Below are 19,896 nucleotides of genomic sequence, written 5' to 3' on the forward strand. Positions count from 1 at the left end.
AAATACTTACTGACGCCATTTCATTTGATTTTAATACTGAACTAAGTCACATACCAAATCATGGCCATTACCTTGTACATTTAAATATTAATACCAGAAATCACCGATTCAGTTACTGTACTTCTTTTGATTGCAGCACCTTCTAAAATCCTGGATGTGTGGAGGGTTATGGGTCCAGTACACACGAACGGTAGCCAAGAAGTGATGGTCTTGATAAAGGTAATGCCATTTTCTTTTTCAAGGTGCATAGGATTCTAAAATACCATTTATTATTATTATCTGTATTACTGTTGCATCTAGGAGCCCCAGTCATAGGCCAGGACCCTGTTGCCCTAGGTGTTGTATGGACGCAGAACAAAAAAAACAGTCCCTGTCCTGAAGAGCTTACAATCTAAATAGACAAAAGAGACACAGGGTGGGGTAGGGGCAGAATACATCAGCAGCAGGAACAGTGTGATGGCAGCAAACAGCATGTTAGTGTCACTACTTTTCTGGGGGGGGAGGATATCAGCGAAGTAGAAGGGAGAGGGGACAGAGACAGACAGGGAGAGGGAGAAGAAGGTAAGAGGAGTGAAGCTGGGATGAAGAGACTATTGGTAGTCGTCTACACTGCCAGCTAGCTTGGGCTGTGGGGCTGTTTCATTGCAGTGTAGACCACAGGGTCCTAGAGCCCAGGCCCCACCCTGAGCTCAGACGCTGACACTGCAATGAAACAGCCCAAGTCAGCCAGCCCGGGGCCAGCTGTCGGGGCGGCAGGTTTGTATAATTTTTGGTGGTGCCCAGAACAGGTCCAAGTCTCCCCCCCCCAACCCCCACACACCTGCCTAAGGCTCTGGGAGGGAGTTTGGGTTCAGGAGGGGTGCGGGCTCTGGGAGGGAGTTTGGGTGCAGGCTCTGGGATGGGGAGTGTGGGAGGGGGTGAGGGGTGCAGGCTCTGGGAGGGAGCTTGGGTGCTGGGTGAGGGCTCTGGGCTGGGGCAGGGAGTTGGGGTGTGGGAGGGGTGAGGGGTGCAGGCTTTGGGAGGGAGTTTGGTTGCAAGACGGGGCTTGGGGTGCAGGCTCTGGGCTGGGGCAGTGGTTTGGGCTGTGGGAGGGGGTGAGGGGTGCAGGCTCTGGGAGGGAGTTGGGTGTGGGCTTTGGGCTGGGGCAGGAGGTTGGGGTGCGGGAGAGGGTGAGGGGTGCGGCACTTACCTCAGGCAGCTCCCGAAAGCAACCCATATACCCCTCTGGCAGCGGCTCCTAGGCGGGGCAGCCGTGGGGTCTCCGCACGCCGCTGCCCACAGGCAGTGCCCCTGCAGCTCCCATTGGCCACAGTTCCCAGCCAATGGGAGCTGCGGAGTCAGCGCTCAGGGCGGGGGCAGCATGCGGAGACACACACCCCCTGGGGCTGTAGGGCCGTTCTGACCACTTCCGGGAGTGGCATGGAGTGAGGCTGGGCAGGAAGCCGCCTTAGCCTTGCTGCACTGCTGGTGGTGGTCCAGGGGGCCCTTTTAAATCACCTGGAGGCGGTAGGTGGGGCTGGGAGACGCTTCAGGGGAGGTGTGCAGGGGCAGCAGGTGGGGCCGGGTGAGAGACCCGGCCCCGAACATTGGTGAAGCCAGGCCCCCGGGCCCTGAATATTCCTGGAGCACAGGCACCACGGGCCCATACAACTCACCGCCCCTGCCAGCTGTGGGGGTCTAATTGCAGTATAGACATACCCTATGAGGGAGGGAGAGGGTGATGGTTGGGGTAAACAGCCAGTCACCAAAGGGCAAAGAAAGTCCTGTCGAAATGGTAGAAAGTTCTCCAAAAAGGACTAAGGTCCTTGCTTTGGCTGCTTCTGCCCTTCTGGCTCGCTGGTCTTTGCATCTTTCTCCCAAGCCCACATGGTGGGGGGAGGGAGGAGAAGAGGAGAGACACCCCTGGATCCTCATATCCCATAAGGGAGGTGAGGGTGGCTTCCCTGCACAGTTATGGGCTCAGGAAGAAGGGGAGGGAAGAGATTTTAGTTTTGTGGCTCATCTGGGAGTGTTCCACATCCTGGTTATATGGGAGCTCAAAGCTACAAGGAAAAGTGATGTTTTTCTTGTACAAGCAGTAACCAGCCAATTTGTTTGAGGGAAGAAAGAGGACGAAGATGATGACATGCCTGTATAAACTTAAGGCAAGATTTGTTTGTGCCTATTCCTTTAGGAGACATTGTTCCAGAGTATTCTGCATGCTAAGTTGATGAGTCTCACTCCAGTCCTTTGAGATCCTCTGTCAATTAACAATACTCTTGGCACATAGTTACAATTTCATGCGGAGCACTATGCGTGGGGATGGTGAACCGAGGAATGTGTGCCCCAGCGGCAGCAAACAACACACTGTTCTATAAGGGCATTTATTTTTTCATTGTTTTCAGCCTCTCGCTCCAAAAGATGCCAGAGGAAGAATTCTGGGTTATACTGTGTTCCATGAAAGCCGGGGAGAAATGGTTAACTTATGTAATACATCAGACACACAATGCAAAGTTCTGGTTTCCCCAGCAATGCGCACCGTCCATGTGACTGCATACAATTCAAAGGGAAGTTCCATGCCAGCCAGTATAACAGTGACCCAAGAGCACAGTAATTTTAACGGTAAGATTATGCACACATCATCATTAGCTTTAACTGAAATCTGGTTTTGTCAGAACTGGAAAGAAAAAAATATCTTCTGTTTATTGCTTTAAATTGGAGAAAAGCCTCTGGAAATTCTGCTCCTACCCACTTCTTTTTATAAATGAACTTAGTGCTCTCCAGAAGACGCCAGACTGTGTGCCCTGGAGACAATAAATAATCAGCCATATATTTCAAATGTTCCTCTCTGACATTGTTCAACAATAGCTTTAAAAATAAGGTTTGGACTGTCTGCATTGGCTGGCATCAGCTGACACAACTGTGCTGCTTAATTAGGTCTTGAAAGCAGTCTCAGAACGTGGGCAATTTCCCTATGTTCACAGGACCTTAGTGAAAATAACCCCTTTCATTTCCAATAAAGGCACAATTTCACCTTTACATCTTGTCATTTAAAACAAACAACAACAACAGGGAATTAGAAGTAGTTTCAGGGTCTACATCTGCCTCAGGTTCCCCAGGCCAATGACTGTGGTTTTCCACAACCACATTTTCCTGTTTTCTAAAATGTTTCTTGCATTCAGCAATGGGGGAAAGTCCCACAGACACTGCAAGTGAAAGGGATTATATAGTGAAAATGACTAAATAGAAAGTGCATTAGGTAAATAAAGTGGAAAAATCTGATTGTTCTTGAGTCTCTCTATTAGAAGAATCAGAGGTGTTTCTTGTAAAAAGCAACAGGTACAGATTTTCAGAGAGAGAAAAGGTGCGATAAACTCAACAATAGGCGTTTAATATATAAAATGGTCCAAATGCCTGTGTAAAATCTCTTTCTTTGATTTCAAGATCATTTCTTAAATTATTTCAGAGCATAGGCAGTTTCCCTGTGCAGAATGGGCCATTTAATAGGCCTGCCTATGACTGGAAGGATCCGGCCCACCTTAGTCATATCATTCCTCCTACCTCTGTTTGCAGATTTCCTATCCCCCACCAACATGCAGATTAGCCATGATGACCATAGAGGAGTATCTGTCAAATGGGAGCTGCCTAAATACATTGGAAGATCAGTTCTGTGGTTCATAGTTGAATGGATTTTTGCAGCTCAGCATAACCAGCAACACGATTTTTTATGGAAGAAAGTCCCCAGCCAGGATACATTTACATATATAGAGGGTAAGATATGGTAACAATCTTTTTGCTATCTACTTTCTGTATAGTGCTATAGATGTACACAAGGCCTTGTAGCTCAAAATACAACAAAAGAAAACAAAGGAACTGTGAATTTAAATTGAGCCCCAGGTCTCTGGTACTTTTAACAGTACACCTCTGCCTCGATATAACGCTGTCCTCAGGAGCCAAAAAATCTTACCGCGTTGTATTGAACTTGCTTTGATCCACCAGAGTGCGCAGCCCACCCCCCGCCCCGAGCACTGCTTTACCATGTTATATACAAATTCCTGTTATATCGAGGTAGAGGTGTACAAATATGACAAAGGAGAGCAGGTGGATGTTTGTAGCAGATTGGCAGGAGGGAGGAGTTACGTGGTCTGAAAGAGGTTGGGGCAGGAAACGTGGACATTAATTGGGAGGCTGTTCTAAATGTAGGATGCTCTGTGAAAGGAGGGACCAAGTCACAAAGAGGGAGAAGACATGAAACTTGGCTAGATTGTGGGAAGTAGTGAAGTCATACGTGGGCAGGGAAGAGTGGTACATATGGAAATGTGTCTATAAAGAGTGAAAATACAGGAGCAGAGGCAGTAATATGTGAGGCAGCAACTGTCTTCTGCAGTTATTGTTGCTGAACAATTGTATGGGACAAAACCTGCAGGCTTTACTCAGGCAAAATTCCTACTGAGGTCAAGCATCCAGCAAAATAAGGATTGTGGCATGTGTCCCATTATGCTGAATGCAGCGTTGTTGTAACCATCTTGATCCCAGGATATGAGAGAGAGACAAGGTGGGCGAAGTAATGTCTTTTATTGGACCAACTTCTATTGGTGAAAGAGACAAGCTTCAGAAGACGAGCCCAATGTAGCTCAAAAGCTTGTTTCTTCTACCATCATCAACTTCTGTTGGTCCAATAAAAAATATTACCCTCCCCTACCATGTCTCTCCGTTATGTTGACTGCAGATCTTGTCAGCAAAGTGGTCCTGGTCCCCACATTTCCATATGATCATTGGCATTTTAGGCCCGTAAAATCAGTTGTCATAGGCTTGGTGAATTGCATGTAATGGGATCTGTTTCTAGGATGAATCTCTAGTTAACCATATTAGTTGGAAAAAAAGATTCTGTACTGATATATTATAAGGAAAATGTGAGAAACCAAATTCAAGTGAAAACTGGTAGCTGCTTTCATCATAATAAATACAACTGTATACTAAAAAATGAACACATCCTTTGAAGTCACCTTCTCATTGGATGCCATGTTACTTTACAAGTAAGACATGTAAATGACTATGAAACTAAAATCCCTTCCATAAACTGTTAACAAATATGGTCTTTACAGTGGAATGTACAGTGCAGAAAACAAAGCCTCACTGTAAATGACATACAATTAATTCTTCCATCTGATAAGCCATATGTCACCACAGAGATTATAAAATTTGCTATGGCACATATGTACAAATGTATTTATTTTGCTAAATCTGCAGCAATACAGGTTCAGGAAATTTGGATCTATAGTTTTATTACTGGTGAAAAGTTTGATACCCAAATTCTCTCACAACACAATTGTCTCCAGTATTATGTATCAGAACAGATCGGTCATACATAAGTTAGCTATATTCAATATGTATTAAACTGCAATTTCCTTCTGAAGGTTTTAATAATACGCTTCTCTTTCTAGCATTTTTTATAACCACCAGTCACTGTGGTGTCAAATATCCACAGGGCTTTTCATCTTCAAAGCACTTTACAGACATTAACTAATTAATCTTCACTGCAATGTTAATGAGTGCTCTTCCATTAAAGATAGGGAAGCAGAGAGAAGTTTCCAAGAAAATTTGAAATTTTTGTCAAAAATTAATATATAAATACATTAGTTTTAAAAGCCCCGAAAATGGAAATATTTCAGCCAAACCCCCAAAATATTTAGGTTTGGCCATGCTGCTGCAGGCAGTGCCTCATGGGAAGTGTTGTTCAGTTGCCTTACGTCTCCATTGTCCTCTATGGGCTAGGCTTCCCACCCAGACTACATCTTCCCATGATGCACAGTGCCAAGGACACCCATGATGCACTGCTTCCCCTCTCCAAAAGGAGAGCCCAGAGTGTATCATTCAGTAGTTGAATTTTCACTGAAAAAAAACCAACCCCCCCCAAGTTTTCCACCCCCTCTCCCTCTCTCCCCTCCCCCCCCCCCCAAAAAAAAAATCTGACCAAGGTGGATAGTCAGTCTGAGTGATGGGAATAGAATTTAAGCATTCTTAGTACTTCCTGCTCCCATATAGTCAGACCAGGCCTCTTTTCACTTTCTTTAAATATCCCATTAAAATTTTCTGCAGTTTTAACTTTAACTTGCACAGAAATTTTAAATAAAACTAACATTCGTTTCAGGAGACCTCACAGAAGGAATTCACATGAACATTTCAGTATATGCAGTGTATCAAGATGGAATAAGCAAGCCATGTCCTGGCCAACTTTATCTGGTGGATTTAGGTAAGTGTACTCTTGTGGTAAAGTCACTGCGTGCTGGGATGGTAGTAACATTTCAGTGTTCAGTTTTATGGAAAACAGTCTTCCCCCAGGTCTTTCCATGATTTGGCAATTTTGTAGAGCTACTTGATTTTATAAACTATCAATTTTCTCCCGCCTTCCTTGAACTATAGAGAAAGCAGAACTTTAGAAGGAGTTTAAAAGAAGGCAGGGTTTTTTTGGATACCAGAACACCACCAGCAGGGACCTTGCCAATACAGTTGCACTTTGTCTTTGTGTGGGTATAATGTAGTTTGCAGCTCATCATGGGACACAATATAATTAAAGCTGATGCTCAAGGGAATCAATTTTCACTTTTCAAAATGGTACAAATACTGATGTGTTTGTGAATTTTCATGAGAATCTGCAGATTTGTTCATGGGGAGAATTTGCACTTTGTAATGGAAGAGGACAAATGTTGCTTCTTTTGGGGCACATTTGACAATTAAAGCCCATGCAATGTGGGGAAACACCATCATTTCTATGGGGAGAAAATGGCGAAGTGGTGACCCTTCTTAACCTCCCCTGGAGAAGCAGCTGTGTAGGTCCAGGGCCAGGCCCTAGGTCATCTAAATACAGAAAAATAAGAGAAAGCTTTGCATAACCTCCAGTATTCTGAATGCCCCTTTCTCCCCTGTAGGATAATTGAGTGGCCTCTAGCATTGTTTTGGCCTCTGTTCTGCTTGGGAGCCAGACGTACAAAATTAATTGAGATGTTCTGTGCAACTGATCCTTGGCCAGACCACCAGCTGAAATGGCACACTGGGACAAGCCAATAGCCAATCAGGGATCTTCAGAACAATGTGGGAGAACACAAGTATTTCCCTCTCCTACAACTACGTCACATACTTTCACACCCAGATCAAAGGGAAAGGGTCCTGTTTTCTCCTGGCTTGGACTCATGCAATTTGTAATGTACACAAAGCCCAAACCTGATCTTTTGTTCTGGATCAATAGAGACACACTTTTGGAGGCCATCAGAATTCTACTGGCTGTTTTCTTCAGTAAAGAAAAGCTACTGTACCCATAACTGGAGACAAGGACAACATATGTGTTTTTTTCCATAAAGCCACAAAATCATTTTTCATGCTGCTCTGAATAGATTTCCAGATGAGCTACCTGAAACTGTACATACATTGCCCCTAAGACAAACTGGCTATGTTTCTGGCCAGGATTTTTCTCAGGGGCAGTCCTGCCAATGTTTTCCACCAAGGAGGCATGACCTTGAGTATATACTCAAAGTTATTTGATCATTGTTTTCAGTGTTGTCCTTCCTCAAAGACAAATTGATTGTCTCCAATGTGGTGATCTAGTTACTAGATCAGCAGACAGGGTTCCCATAGAAACTAACCAGGCTACAGATATTCCATCTATTCCTTGTGAGGGGAAAAAAAAAAGGATCAGTATAAGCAAGACACTAAATCTTGAACTCTCAACAAAACATAGCTTAGGGTGATGTTTGCTGCACTGCTGAAGACACTACAGGATCTAAGTATAGAGTGTTATCGGTACAGCTGAGTTAATATATTCATAGGATTTAAGGCCAGAAAGGACCATCTAGTATGTAGTATGACCTTCTGCATTACACAGGCCATAGAATATCACCTGATAATTCCTGCATCAAGCCCATATCTTCTGGTTGCGTTAGAACATATCAATATTTATATTGTGATTTTAAGCCACATATGTGAAATCAAATATGTGCTAGTCATGAGAAATACAACTTAATAACTGGGCTCGTGAATTCTGCACTTGCTGCAGCTATTGAATATTTAAATCTGTGTTCCCTTGTAGAGTAATCCAAGGTGACAAAGGCATGGGTGACATATATTATATATATTAGGGAGAAATAATATATTACATATATAAATGACTGGGGTAAATGATATATGTTATATAGCTATATAATTTATCCCCATCATCCACAACTCCAGTTATCCAAGAGATTTTTTGTAATTACTCTAAAGCACTTAGCTAAATGAGTTTGTCTCTGTTAACAGTTGATTTAGGAAGCTCATAAATACATCAAAGCTATTTCAAGTTCATTGGGAAAATAAGTAATATAGATGTGAATCATACTGGGGCAAAAACAACTGAATAGTTTTTCTTCTTCTTTTGTGAATTAGTCACATTCCCACCCTTGATTATAAACCATAACGTCAGCCTGAATGTCAGGTCAGATCAAAGACTGCACTGAAACTCGTACCAAGACAATTGTATGAAATAGTTTGACAGTTGACACAGCAGTGATATTGTGACACATACACTTCATCTTATATAACAGTTGTGGAGAAGGTCCAGAGAAGAAGAAGAAATCTGGTACAGTCTCTGAGTTTGGCAGTCTTCCTTTTTTGTCAAAGTCTTGGTTAAACAAGACATTTTAAAAAGGAAATGTTAACTACTGGCACTAGAGCCAGTTGAATAGCAGAAAAGGTGATTTGTGAGTATTTTTATGAAGAGAGGAGGAATACTGTGCAGGCGGGTGCACACCAGAGCCCCCTTTGTGATCGGGCTCAGGCATAGCAGGATCACTTCTTTTGCACTTCCACTGGTAATAGTGGCTCCAGCCATGAGGTGGTCTGCCCCTTTCAAGCTCTGGCTAGGTCACACTTTTCTATCCACCTCTTGGGGATGGTAGGGAACCCCAAGCCTGGCCTCTCCTCTGGGTTCAGATCCAGGACCCAAAGGTAGGCAGCTAAGTTCTGTGCCTGAAAGTGCCATATTGCTGACTCCTGGATTGCTTCCTTACCAGTTCCCTGTTTTCCAACAGGTAAAGCAATAAACATCAAATAAGTGAAATCAAAGAACAGAGGGGTAACCGTGTTAGTCTGAATCTGTAAAAAGCAACAGAGGGTCCTGTGGCACCTTTAAGACTAACAGAAGTATTGGAGCATAAGCTTTCGTGGGTGAACGCCCACTTCATCAGATGCAAGATGAAGTGGGCATTCACCCACGAAAGCTTATGCTCCAATACTTCTGTTAGTCTTAAAGGTGCCACAGGACCCTCTGTTGCTGAAATCAAAGATAAAGTCTCAGACCTCCTGAGTGTGGCAAGGCTCTCCACTATGGGTTTAGCCAAGTCTCTACAACCAGAGCCTCAGGATCTCTTGTAATGCTCCTTCCCAGGAGCTCCAAGTAGATCAGTTCATCTCCACTGTCTACCTTCCTTCTGAGCTGGCCTATTCCCCTTTTGAGCTCCTCCTCCAAACCATGAATGCTTTGATGGTGTGGCAGGGTAGGGCCTCTGGGGCTCAGAGCAACAGCTTAACCCCTTCCTTATCAGTGTGGAGTTTGAATAACCCGTCACAAGAATTCTGTTGTATTCTATATTGGTTCTCATACTGCCAGACTCTACAGAATAGAATACTCCTCATTTCTCCTCACTTGCTGTAAGAGTTTGTGTGTGTCAGGTCCCATTATTTGTTGTTTGAGAATATTTGGACAACCACTGGTTTATTCATGAAAATGTTTGTGAATCCCAAATTTTTCACCTGAGCTCATCTGAAACAATAAGTTAATGGGCTTGATTCAGGAATTACCAGGTGAAATTCTACAGCCAGAGGTCAGACTAGATGCTCATAATGGTCCCTTCTGCCCTTAACATGTATCAAGCTATGAAACTTCATTCCAGACTGCATTATTTGCTATTCCTATAATTCATTCATTATTCCCAAATTTAAGAGTATTTAGTCATCCAATCAGGGAACAAAAACAATGCCATATGCCTTTGGTGACCAATCACACATACCATAAATCACAAGTAGTCAAAGACATAGTTGAAAGAAATGCTTTGTGGAAATCAGTTTGCATAAACTCTTTGATGAATGCTTGCAAAAACCAAATATATTATTAGAAATCAGGACTGGGTCATGAACAGAACAAAGGGCCAAAGTGACCAGATAAACTATTTGCAATAACAGATTCAACTAGCTAAGTAACATCCATGGTTATAATTTGCAATTTCTACCTGAGCCACATGATGGCAGCATTCAATGTAGAATACAGTAATTCTGTGTCAACCCACTAATATTGGCTAAATATATTTTAATATATAGATCAATACATTTCTCATTTCACACCCACAACTTCCTCCCTCCCCATAATTCTTCAGTGTTAACAAATGATATATTGTGAAAATCATCATACAACAGCAAGTCATCCTGACAAAATTTAACTTCATATAATGGGCATTTCACATAGGCCAACAAATTACATCAGGTGAAGGTCATGTCCTTAACTCAAATAGAGCACAGATCTAAAGATAAAATAATTATGGTTAAGTCGTGCTCAATGACATGGCAAAAGTGATTTTGTGCTAGATACGGCCATTATTATTATTACTAACTGTATTGTAGTAGTGCCTAGAACAACAGGGGAACCAAAGAACCAAGTAAATTATACGGTGCATGGACTGAATTGTCCACAGTGATAACTCATTTGTATTCAATCAGTATTCAAAATGGTATTTCATATCCTGAGAATCAAACATATGTTCGGAATTCAATATATCTTGTAATGATGTTTATCATTAGCAGGATTAGCCGTTCTCGAAATCTAGTACATGTTCATGTGTAAACCTACAATATATTTTCCCTTTATAAAAAATACTGCATTACTCTACAGCAATGGCTCAAAGCTCAGTGTCATTCAACTCTACTTCTTACAACAATGTTTTATTAGAAGACTTAGTGTAATGATATTGTCCTGTTGTAAGATATAGAGTTCTGAACCTTTACTGTATTTTTTTTAAAAGGGATAAATTGCATCTGTAAACTCTTCTTTGTTAGCTTTAAAAAGTCCTTCAAAAGTTAGACTTGCTTGCCTGAACTGCCAGGTCTAGGGGCACAGAGTTTGAATGTAACTTTAAAAACAAAGTGAGAAGCATAGATTGGAACTTTGAAAATTAAAGGAAGAGGTTTTCCGTGGAATCAAAGACGCCTCCTATTGGCTGAGGGAAATGGAGATACCAAGGGAATTGCAACAATGAAACAAGAAACCAGGCTAGTGACTTTGTTCAGTATAAATGTGCTTCCCTTCATGGAAGCTACTCACAATCACTGGCCATCGCTCTGCATCCAGCCAGTCAAAATGAATGATATCAAAAGGAATTCAAAAGGAATTCAGGCAAGGCTGCAGCATTCTTCTTTGCGAACATTTAGGTTGCAGGGAGAAATGATTGAGTGGGTGGAGAGTTCTCCATCTCCTGGGAGTCCAGATTATGGAGGCCTAAAATAGATATATAGATATGGGTCTCCATGGCTGTAAATAGGGTTATTCTTAAATAAAGACAAGTTGTATGTTACAGTTTGTCATACTGGTCTGTGGTCTTGGCCATCAAAATCCACATTCTTTGGGGAAAAGCTAATGAAATATCTCTGATGGTATCCACTCACAGCAGAGTGGCGTAGGGATTTCTCTCTTTTATCATTTAAAAATTATACAAGGAGGCTCATTAGACAAGGATGTTTGGTACTGGCAGTCAGCATTGGTAAGAGAAATCTCAAGCATCCACCCAGTTAGGAGCGGGAGAGCTGAAAAGGGTAAGTATGAGCATTCTGCACTTGTGTCTAAATTCCAGACAGGTCTACAAAAATCCATACTGAATTGCTTGGACACCAAGGCAAACAGGTGCCAACAGCTGCTTTGGGGCTTGAGTGAAACAGCTCTATTTTTTTCCCCTCAGTAAGGACATGGGTAAAATGTTCAAAAAGCACCTGAGCGTCTTGGGTGCCTAAATGCCATTTGGAACAGATTTAGGCGCTTCGTACCCGATTTTTAAAGGAAACATATTCTGTAAGGTTGTCACCACAACACTGTTTTCTCTCCCTCATTAAATTATTTCAGTAAAATGGCTCCCAAACACAAGCATTGATACTGATCCTGTAATCATCGCCACAGCTACAGGGAAGATTTCCTATGGTAAGAAGATAGTATTTCAGACTTGGTAAGCAAGAGTTTCTACTTGACCAGAAGTGGGTGGTTTCTGCTGTACTATGGACTACCAATAGTATCTCAGAGACTGCGAGAGGGGAGGGCAGTTTAGTGACGTGATAACAGAGAAGTGAAAAGTTAGTAACACTTGGTTTGTTATTAGAGACATGGCCCAGCCAAAAACACACCCTTTCACAAGTACAAGGATGCTGCAGCCCTATAAAGCAAACAACACATGTTAGTTAGTCTAGGGCATAGTACTAATAGGTTGTATAAACTGTACTATTGCAACAATTATGCTTTAGGTCTTTTTGTTTTGTTAAGGCACTTAAAATTAAATGTATGGGACAACAGCTAGGATATGAGAAATTGAGACAAAAAATAAGATAGCATTTCCTGATCATACAGATAGGCTAAGCTATTTTGACTCCACAATTTGAGCCAAAGGCTTGTTTATTTCTCATGTAACACTAACCTCAGTTATTTTTCTGGTTTGTTGTAACCCGTAAAGGCACTTCTGTGTTGCTTGTTCAGACTCAGGCAGCCAAAACCAAACAAAAGATCGATTTAAAAGCAGCGTACACATTTGTTCTTATGTGTAGCTAATGGTTAAACACACTGGCCATATTTCTCAGAAGTGCTTGCCTGGAAACTCCCTTCCACAGCTAGATTCTCACAGCCAGATCACAGTAGCAAATGTACATTAGTATGCAGTGTAAAGTGTGCTGCTCCTCTAGCCCCTGGTCCTGCACTCACTGAAGACAGTGAGAGCTTGGAGTGCACAGGGAATGCACAATTAAGACAACAGTGCACATTCATCTCCCTTGCTTTGTCATTTTTAAACAAACGGGCTGAATCAAGCACTAAATAGTCTGTTTTGTGTATTTCATCCCAGATTTTCAACTGGTGTAAATCAGCATCGCTCCATTGACTTTAGTAGAGCTATGTTGATATATGTCAGCTGAGCAACGGGCCCCACAGCATTTCTTAAAGTAAGAAAGATTTCTTCAGCCTTTCTAAGCTTCATTTTTGGAAAAATGTTTGTCCTCTCACCAGGCCGCTGGTTTACAAATTAATGCCCCAATCCTGCAAACCCTAATGCATATTAATAACTTTATGCGTGTTAATAATCCCATTGAACTCAATGGGACTACTCACACACGTGTATACATGTTTTCAGGTTTGGGGCCTAGAAAAAAATCTTCCCTAAGATATAAGCAATTTGATTAATTCTCTTTTTTTTCCCTCCCTTTTCAGATAATGATGGAGACGTTTTTTGGGGAATAGGCACTGGTGCGATCATACTATCAATTGTTTTCTTAACTTTGATATTTAAAAAATCACTTAGAAAAAGGTACCGCTTTCTTTTCATCCCTCCCCCCCCCCTTAGTCTCCAGAATATGCCTCTCTCTCAGAAAACCCTAGAATTATAGAAATTGATCCAGTTTTGTACAGCCCCCTGTTACCCAGGGCAACTTTTCCCATTCATAATCCTATGTTGCCAAAAGATGTCCGAGATTTTTGTTTTTTGTTTTTTTTACCATAAGGTGGATAATCACAACACAAAATAATATGACCATTCCTCTGTAAAGCCCATATTTAGAGAACAAGGGGTATTTCATACGAGAAAAAAGAATGGGAAAAAAAAACCCAAATTAAGTTTAGTCTATGTTGGCATATATTTGATCTTTTAAAACTTTATTGCTAAGGCATAAATGGAAATAACATAAGAACAGCCATACTGGGTCAGACCAAAGGTCCATCAAGCCCAGTATCCTGTTCTCTGACAGTGGCCAATGCCAGGTGCCCCAAAGGGAATGAACAGACAGGTTATCATCAAGTGATCCATGCCCTGTCACCCAATCCCAGCTTCTGGAAAACAGAGGCTAGGGACACCATTCCTGCCCATCCTGGCTAATAGCCATTGATGGACCTATCTTCCATGAATCTATCTAGCTCCCTTTTGAATCCCGTTATAGTATTGGCCTTCACAACACCCTCTGGCAAGGAGTTCCAGAGGTTGACAGTGCAGTGCATGAAAAAATACTTTCTTATGTTTGTTTTAAACCTGCTACCTATTGATTTCTTTTGGTGGCTCCTTTTTCTTGTATTATGAGAAGGAGTAAATAACACTTCCTTATTTAGTTTCTCTATACCACTCATGATTTTATAGACCTCTATCAGTTGCCTCTTTTCCAAGCTTAAAAGTCCCTGACTTATTAATCTCTCTTCATACAGAAGCTGTTCCATACCCCTAATTATTTTTGTTGCCCTTTTCTGAATCTTTTCCAATTCCAATATATCTTTTCTGAGATGGGGCGACTACGTCTGCACACAGTATTCAAGGTGTGGGCGTACCATGGATTATATAGAGGCAATATGATATTTTCTGTCCTATCTATCCCTTTCTTGATGATTCCCAACCGTCTGTTCTATTTAAATTACTGCTTAAATAGAACTTACCTATCAAAATCCCACATTAGGATATTTAGAAACAGGAAGAGATCATAGGAGAGGGGCAGCAGAAAGAAAAATCAGTCAGAACAGTTAAAATATTTTATAAAGACTTCCTGACATCCATTTCACCAGTGATACAGTATCAAATGTATTGTATCCCCTGCTCCTTCCCTCTGAACCATGGACTTCACAGAACAATGGGCATGTTATTTGTGAATTACCTCAACATTTGAATCTTGTGCTTCACTAAGATATTGATACCTAGGAATTCATCCACTGCTGCATCAAACACACCTGTACAGGAAACTTGAATGAAATGCTGTGGTTCTTGGGCAAGCAGACTCCTGTGGCATAGACACCAAAATGGCTGATTGAAGATTTTCCTAATGTGGATTAACCTGCATATGGAGTTAACCTGCATGATCCAAAGGATGGCACTAACACAAAGTAGGCTTAAGAGAAATATGTGGACAGATGGTGTTAAGGGGTTCATAGAATCATAGAATATCAGGGTTGGAAGGGACCTCAGGAGGTCATCTAGTCCAATCCCCTGTTCAAAGCAGGACCAATCCCCAACTAAATCTGGTTCTCTGAACCAGACACAGAATCAGAATCAGGTTTCATCTATTCTGCTGTTGATGCACCTATTAAATAAAGGTTTCAGAGTAGCAGCCGTGTTAGTCTGTATCCGCAAAAAGAAGAACAGGAGTACTTGTGGCACCTTAGAGACTAACAAATTTATTAGAGCATAAGCTTTCGTGGACTACAGCCCACTTCTTCGGATGCATATGCATATGCATCCGAAGAAGTGGGCTGTAGTCCACGAAAGCTTATGCTCTAATAAATTTGTTAGTCTCTAAGGTGCCACAAGTACTCCTGTTCTTCTAAATAAAAGCATTTAATTGAAACCAGAGACTCCCTATTCCCACAGGAACACTGTACCACACAGTGAAATCAATGGAAGTTTGGCTCACTTAAAGTTTCTTATAAGTAATTTTCTGTGTAGGTTACAGAGCAGCTTTGATTGTAAGAAAGTCAAGTTTCAATACCACAGTTTTTCTGACCATGTGCCTGAGCCAATCTCAACAGATCAGGAAATATAGGCATCCTCTTCTTCTTAACATATGTTGTTTTTTCCAGTTTGACAGCTGGCAACAGTGTAAATTTAAACCTATACATTTTGCACAAGAGCTTGGGCCAGACTAAAATGGCTTCCATAGCTTCTGATTCATGGGAGCACCATAGGCCTTGGAGGCTACACAGCTGCAAAGGCTGAATCTGAGAGGATACTGCCTCGTCAGTAGCAGCCACCTAGCATAAGACCAGAGTAAGCAATTTCCAGAGCCTGTCCCCTTCCCAGGGGTGAAGCCAGACTCAACCTACCCCATTCCCTCAGGCTCAGTCAGTCTGTTAGCATCGAACTGATTCACAGTATTAGTAAATGTGTGGAATTCAAACTATATACTCTGGGCTCAATCCCACAAGTAAACTTCAAATGGAGCTCTCCATGGTTTCCCTAGGAATTCTACATATGGAAGGCTTTCAGGATCAAGCCCTGACTCTACCAAGCTACTTTCATGTTCCCAAAGAGCCCTGTTCAGCGTTTACCTTTTTCTGACTTCTATGGGAACTCTGTCTGAGAAAGGGATGCTCAATTGGGCACTTAAATTGAAATCAAGGGAAATTTGCCAGGAGGTTTCAACACTATTTTTACAATAAAAATGGGATTCAGTTTTCAAAGAAATTCTGAGAATTCACAGCATGCCATTATTTATATCACATTACTGTAAGTAAATGAGCCTTTAATACTCCTGGGGTAAATGTCACCCTTGGGCAGAGGGCAAATGCAAGGCCTATATGCCACTGAAGTGAGACATAAGTTGTGCATAAGTCTCATATTACCGCTCTGTCCAGGGGCAATTTTACCCTGCTAAGTCACTAATACAATACACTAACTTTTTACTTAATTTTATTTTATGTAAGAGTTAGCACAGCACTTGCATCATTGACACCAAAATGGCTGACTGAAGATTTTCCTAATGTGGAAAACAGCAGTGTGGTAAAGTCACTCCAGGTAACTACTCAAAACAACATCCCAGTTGTTTTCATTTTTCTATACAGATCAACTTTAACTCCACATGCAAAAAGTCATAACAAATAAATACAGCCCAAAGTGAGAGAAATCTTCTCTCTCGGATAGATATGCTCTGGTTCAACCAGGAATTAATTCAGGGAAGTACTATGGTCTGCGTTAATAGGAGATCAGATTAGCTTATAACAATGATCCCTTCTGGCTTTGGAATACACGAATCTATTTGAAACAGGTTATGCTGTGGTTATGGGTCATGGCTCACCGTGATTCCACAGCAAGCACTGTGACATTCTGGAGCGGCTCTGGAAATCAGATTGCAAGCTCTTGGGGGCAGGAACTGTCGTCATCTGTGTGTGCATATACAGTGCCTAGCACCATCGGGCCCAACCTGGTTGAGATCTGGAGACTCTACTGCAACCTAAATATTAAATAATAGCGTTACAATCAGGACTGGCCTTGAAGTGTGTTGAAAAATATTCAGGCACACTCACATGTTCCCTTTCCTCTTCCCCTCTAGTTCCCTTTGCAGAGGTGGTTAAATGATGGTGTAACATGCTAACAAAGAGACTGAAAGGGAGAACAGTAAGGATAGGTGAAATGAGTAGGATTTTGAATCTGCGCTCCTGTCTCTTTCTTAGGAAACAGCAGTGACATTTCTACCATTTACAAAATATTGTCTATTTGTTAATTTTATTTTATTTTTTTTTTCAGGAAAAAAGTGAGTTAATGAGTAGCAATTCCACCCAGTTGTTCTTGGATAATGATGATCCAGTCGTTACGGAAGTACTAGAGACATCACTGCAGGAGGAGTGCAAGACCACAGACACCAAAAAGGGAAACAGAAAAGTGCCCACTGAGCATATGGCCATCTCCCAAAACTCACTGCTTGTCAGTGCTCTAGTCACTGAGCAGAACAATGGATATAAGCCCCAGGTTTCCAACAGAAGCCCACTGGGAAATGTATTTAGTAATACTTACGAAACACAGTCCCAAGCACTGGATCCAAACACGTATCTCTCAAGCCAAGATACACATGTTTTGTTAAAAGATTATACAAGTCCTATTACTTTCTTGTGGAATGCTGAAGGAACTGGGAGCAATACATTTTTACTTGAGAAGTTTAACCTCATTTTAAACAACAACAGAAGTGGACAGAGCAACACTTTCAGTACAACAGATGAGGAACCTAATACACTTTTGGAAAACCAGTGGAAAAGTCCACCGTCCACTGAAAATGTTCAAGAGCAGACGTTAGTTCCAGATGAGTTGGTCTCTTGCTTAGGAGCTGTGACTGAAGAATCCATAGGTATAAAGTCCTATTTTCCACAAACTGTTGGAAAACTATTTCAATAGAAATAATTGTAATAAAGAAATAATACTATGTTATGGCCATGATACATCTATCTCTCTGAATTTCCAAGCATCAGAACTGAAAAACTAATTCAAAATCTGAAGTTCATTTTCTTAAATTGAATCAAAAGACTTTCGGATGAGATAAAACACTTTGGGTCCTTAAATCACTAATCATTTGTAGTCATTAAATTCCCTTGGCTTTTCAGAAGAGTAAGTATATAAATCAGGTGCCCTAGAGGAATTCAAATTTAGGGTATTATATCCTGCCTGCTTCTATACTCCTTGCAGTTCTAACTGGATACAGAATTCTTCTCCTATCCTAAATCTTAAGTCATTCTCTAGTTAAATAGTTGCAATAGATACGTTTCACTCCAGAGCTGGTTGCATTTTAGTGAAGGATAAAATTATCCCTATATCTATTAGCTGAAGTTTGTAAAATATCTTGGGATCATTAGGGATGTAAAGGCACTACATTTAAGATTATTTTTCTATATTGTATAATACAGGCCTGGAGGCTGAAATCACAAAATCTTTTCCATACAACTGAAAATCCATATTCAATTGTCACTTCCATCCTGTAATAAGAACAGAAGAACTAGCCTTCAGCACACCTTGCCCTGCCCAGTTGACTTAAAACATCTTTCTAGATTTGCCACAAAACAACTTCTTCATACTAAGTTAATGGGAACAATGTTACCAATTTACCACAATCACCTCCCCTCCACCCCCCCACCAACTTCTCACTTCCTCATCAATTATTTTCTTTTAGTCCAGCGTCAGTGTTCTGAGTGACCTGCAACGTGGCAATGAGAACGTGCATTAGGTATGTTGCAGGGAATACAGATTTGTTGAAATCAAGATAATGAAAAGCCAGGCCTCTCTTTTCTGATATGTACCTATGAGGATGGCCTGGACTGCTATCATGGAAAATTCAGCCTGTGCTTTTAGAGATATCACACAGCATTCCCTAGGCATTCTAAAACTTATTTTAAATGAGACAGGGTTGTATCATTGTGTTTAATATTTTTATTTCACATGGTGAGTCAAAACTTTTAAAAAAAACAAACACATTGGCATGTGTTTTAGAGACTTAAATATGACAGTAAAGGGAGTTTAAATAAATTCTTTAAAAGAGTAATTCCACAGAATTTCAAATAATTTTGTAATTAATAGAAAGTGTCAAATTTTTATATCAAACTTCCAGCAGCCCATTCAAAAACTGACTTGGAAACGTTTGCTTTCCTAATCGTTACTTTCACTGTCAGCTCTTTGGCACAGGGACCTTCATTTGGTTCTGTGTTTCTACAGCACCTCGCACAGTGGGGTTCTGCTCCATGACTAGGGCTCCTAGGTGCTACTGCACTACAAATAATAAAATAAGAACAATATTTTAATACCTGTAATTAAAATAAAAAAGTCTTTGTTAAGCGCCAGGTATGGACCTACAAACATCATCCAGTATTTAATCACACTGCTGACTTATCATTGTTATATTAAGGTTTTTAGCCATCCAGGTACTCATATCCTAAACCATCCTGCTACAAACAGCATGTTACTTGTGAGATGTCTAGTTCCACCTATGGGCTTGTTTTAAAACACTATCCTGAGGCCTGGTCTACACTACAAAGTTAGGTTGATGACAGCAGCCTTGCATCAACCAATTCATGCATGTGTCTACACTCAAATTTGTCTCCCACTGATGTAAGTGCCCCATTCTGGTGATGCAGTAACAGGACCTCCCTGGACAGCCTCGAGTCCTGGTTGATGTACTGAGGTTGATGCAGAGTGAGTGTAG

At 41.3% G+C, this 19,896-nt stretch overlaps 1 protein-coding gene across 1 annotated transcript in view; it reads left to right on the top strand.

The window, feature by feature from the left end:
• Positions 1-18,132, top strand: part of IL23R (interleukin 23 receptor) — a 45,423-nt gene extending 27,291 nt beyond the window's left edge. Inside the window, exons 8-15 of the mRNA XM_042851347.2 lie at positions 137-219; positions 2,385-2,601; positions 3,553-3,750; positions 6,131-6,232; positions 12,113-12,187; positions 13,457-13,553; positions 16,640-16,730; positions 17,460-18,132. Of these exons, the coding sequence (XP_042707281.2) occupies positions 137-219; positions 2,385-2,601; positions 3,553-3,750; positions 6,131-6,232; positions 12,113-12,187; positions 13,457-13,553; positions 16,640-16,730; positions 17,460-18,101 (1,505 nt within the window). The 3' untranslated portion in view covers positions 18,102-18,132. The remainder of the gene's footprint in view (positions 1-136; positions 220-2,384; positions 2,602-3,552; positions 3,751-6,130; positions 6,233-12,112; positions 12,188-13,456; positions 13,554-16,639; positions 16,731-17,459) is intronic.
• The last annotated feature ends 1,764 nt before the right edge of the window (positions 18,133-19,896 follow it).

Source organism: Chrysemys picta, chromosome 8, assembly GCF_011386835.1.
Source record: "Chrysemys picta bellii isolate R12L10 chromosome 8, ASM1138683v2, whole genome shotgun sequence".
Classification (NCBI taxonomy): domain Eukaryota; kingdom Metazoa; phylum Chordata; order Testudines; family Emydidae; genus Chrysemys; species Chrysemys picta.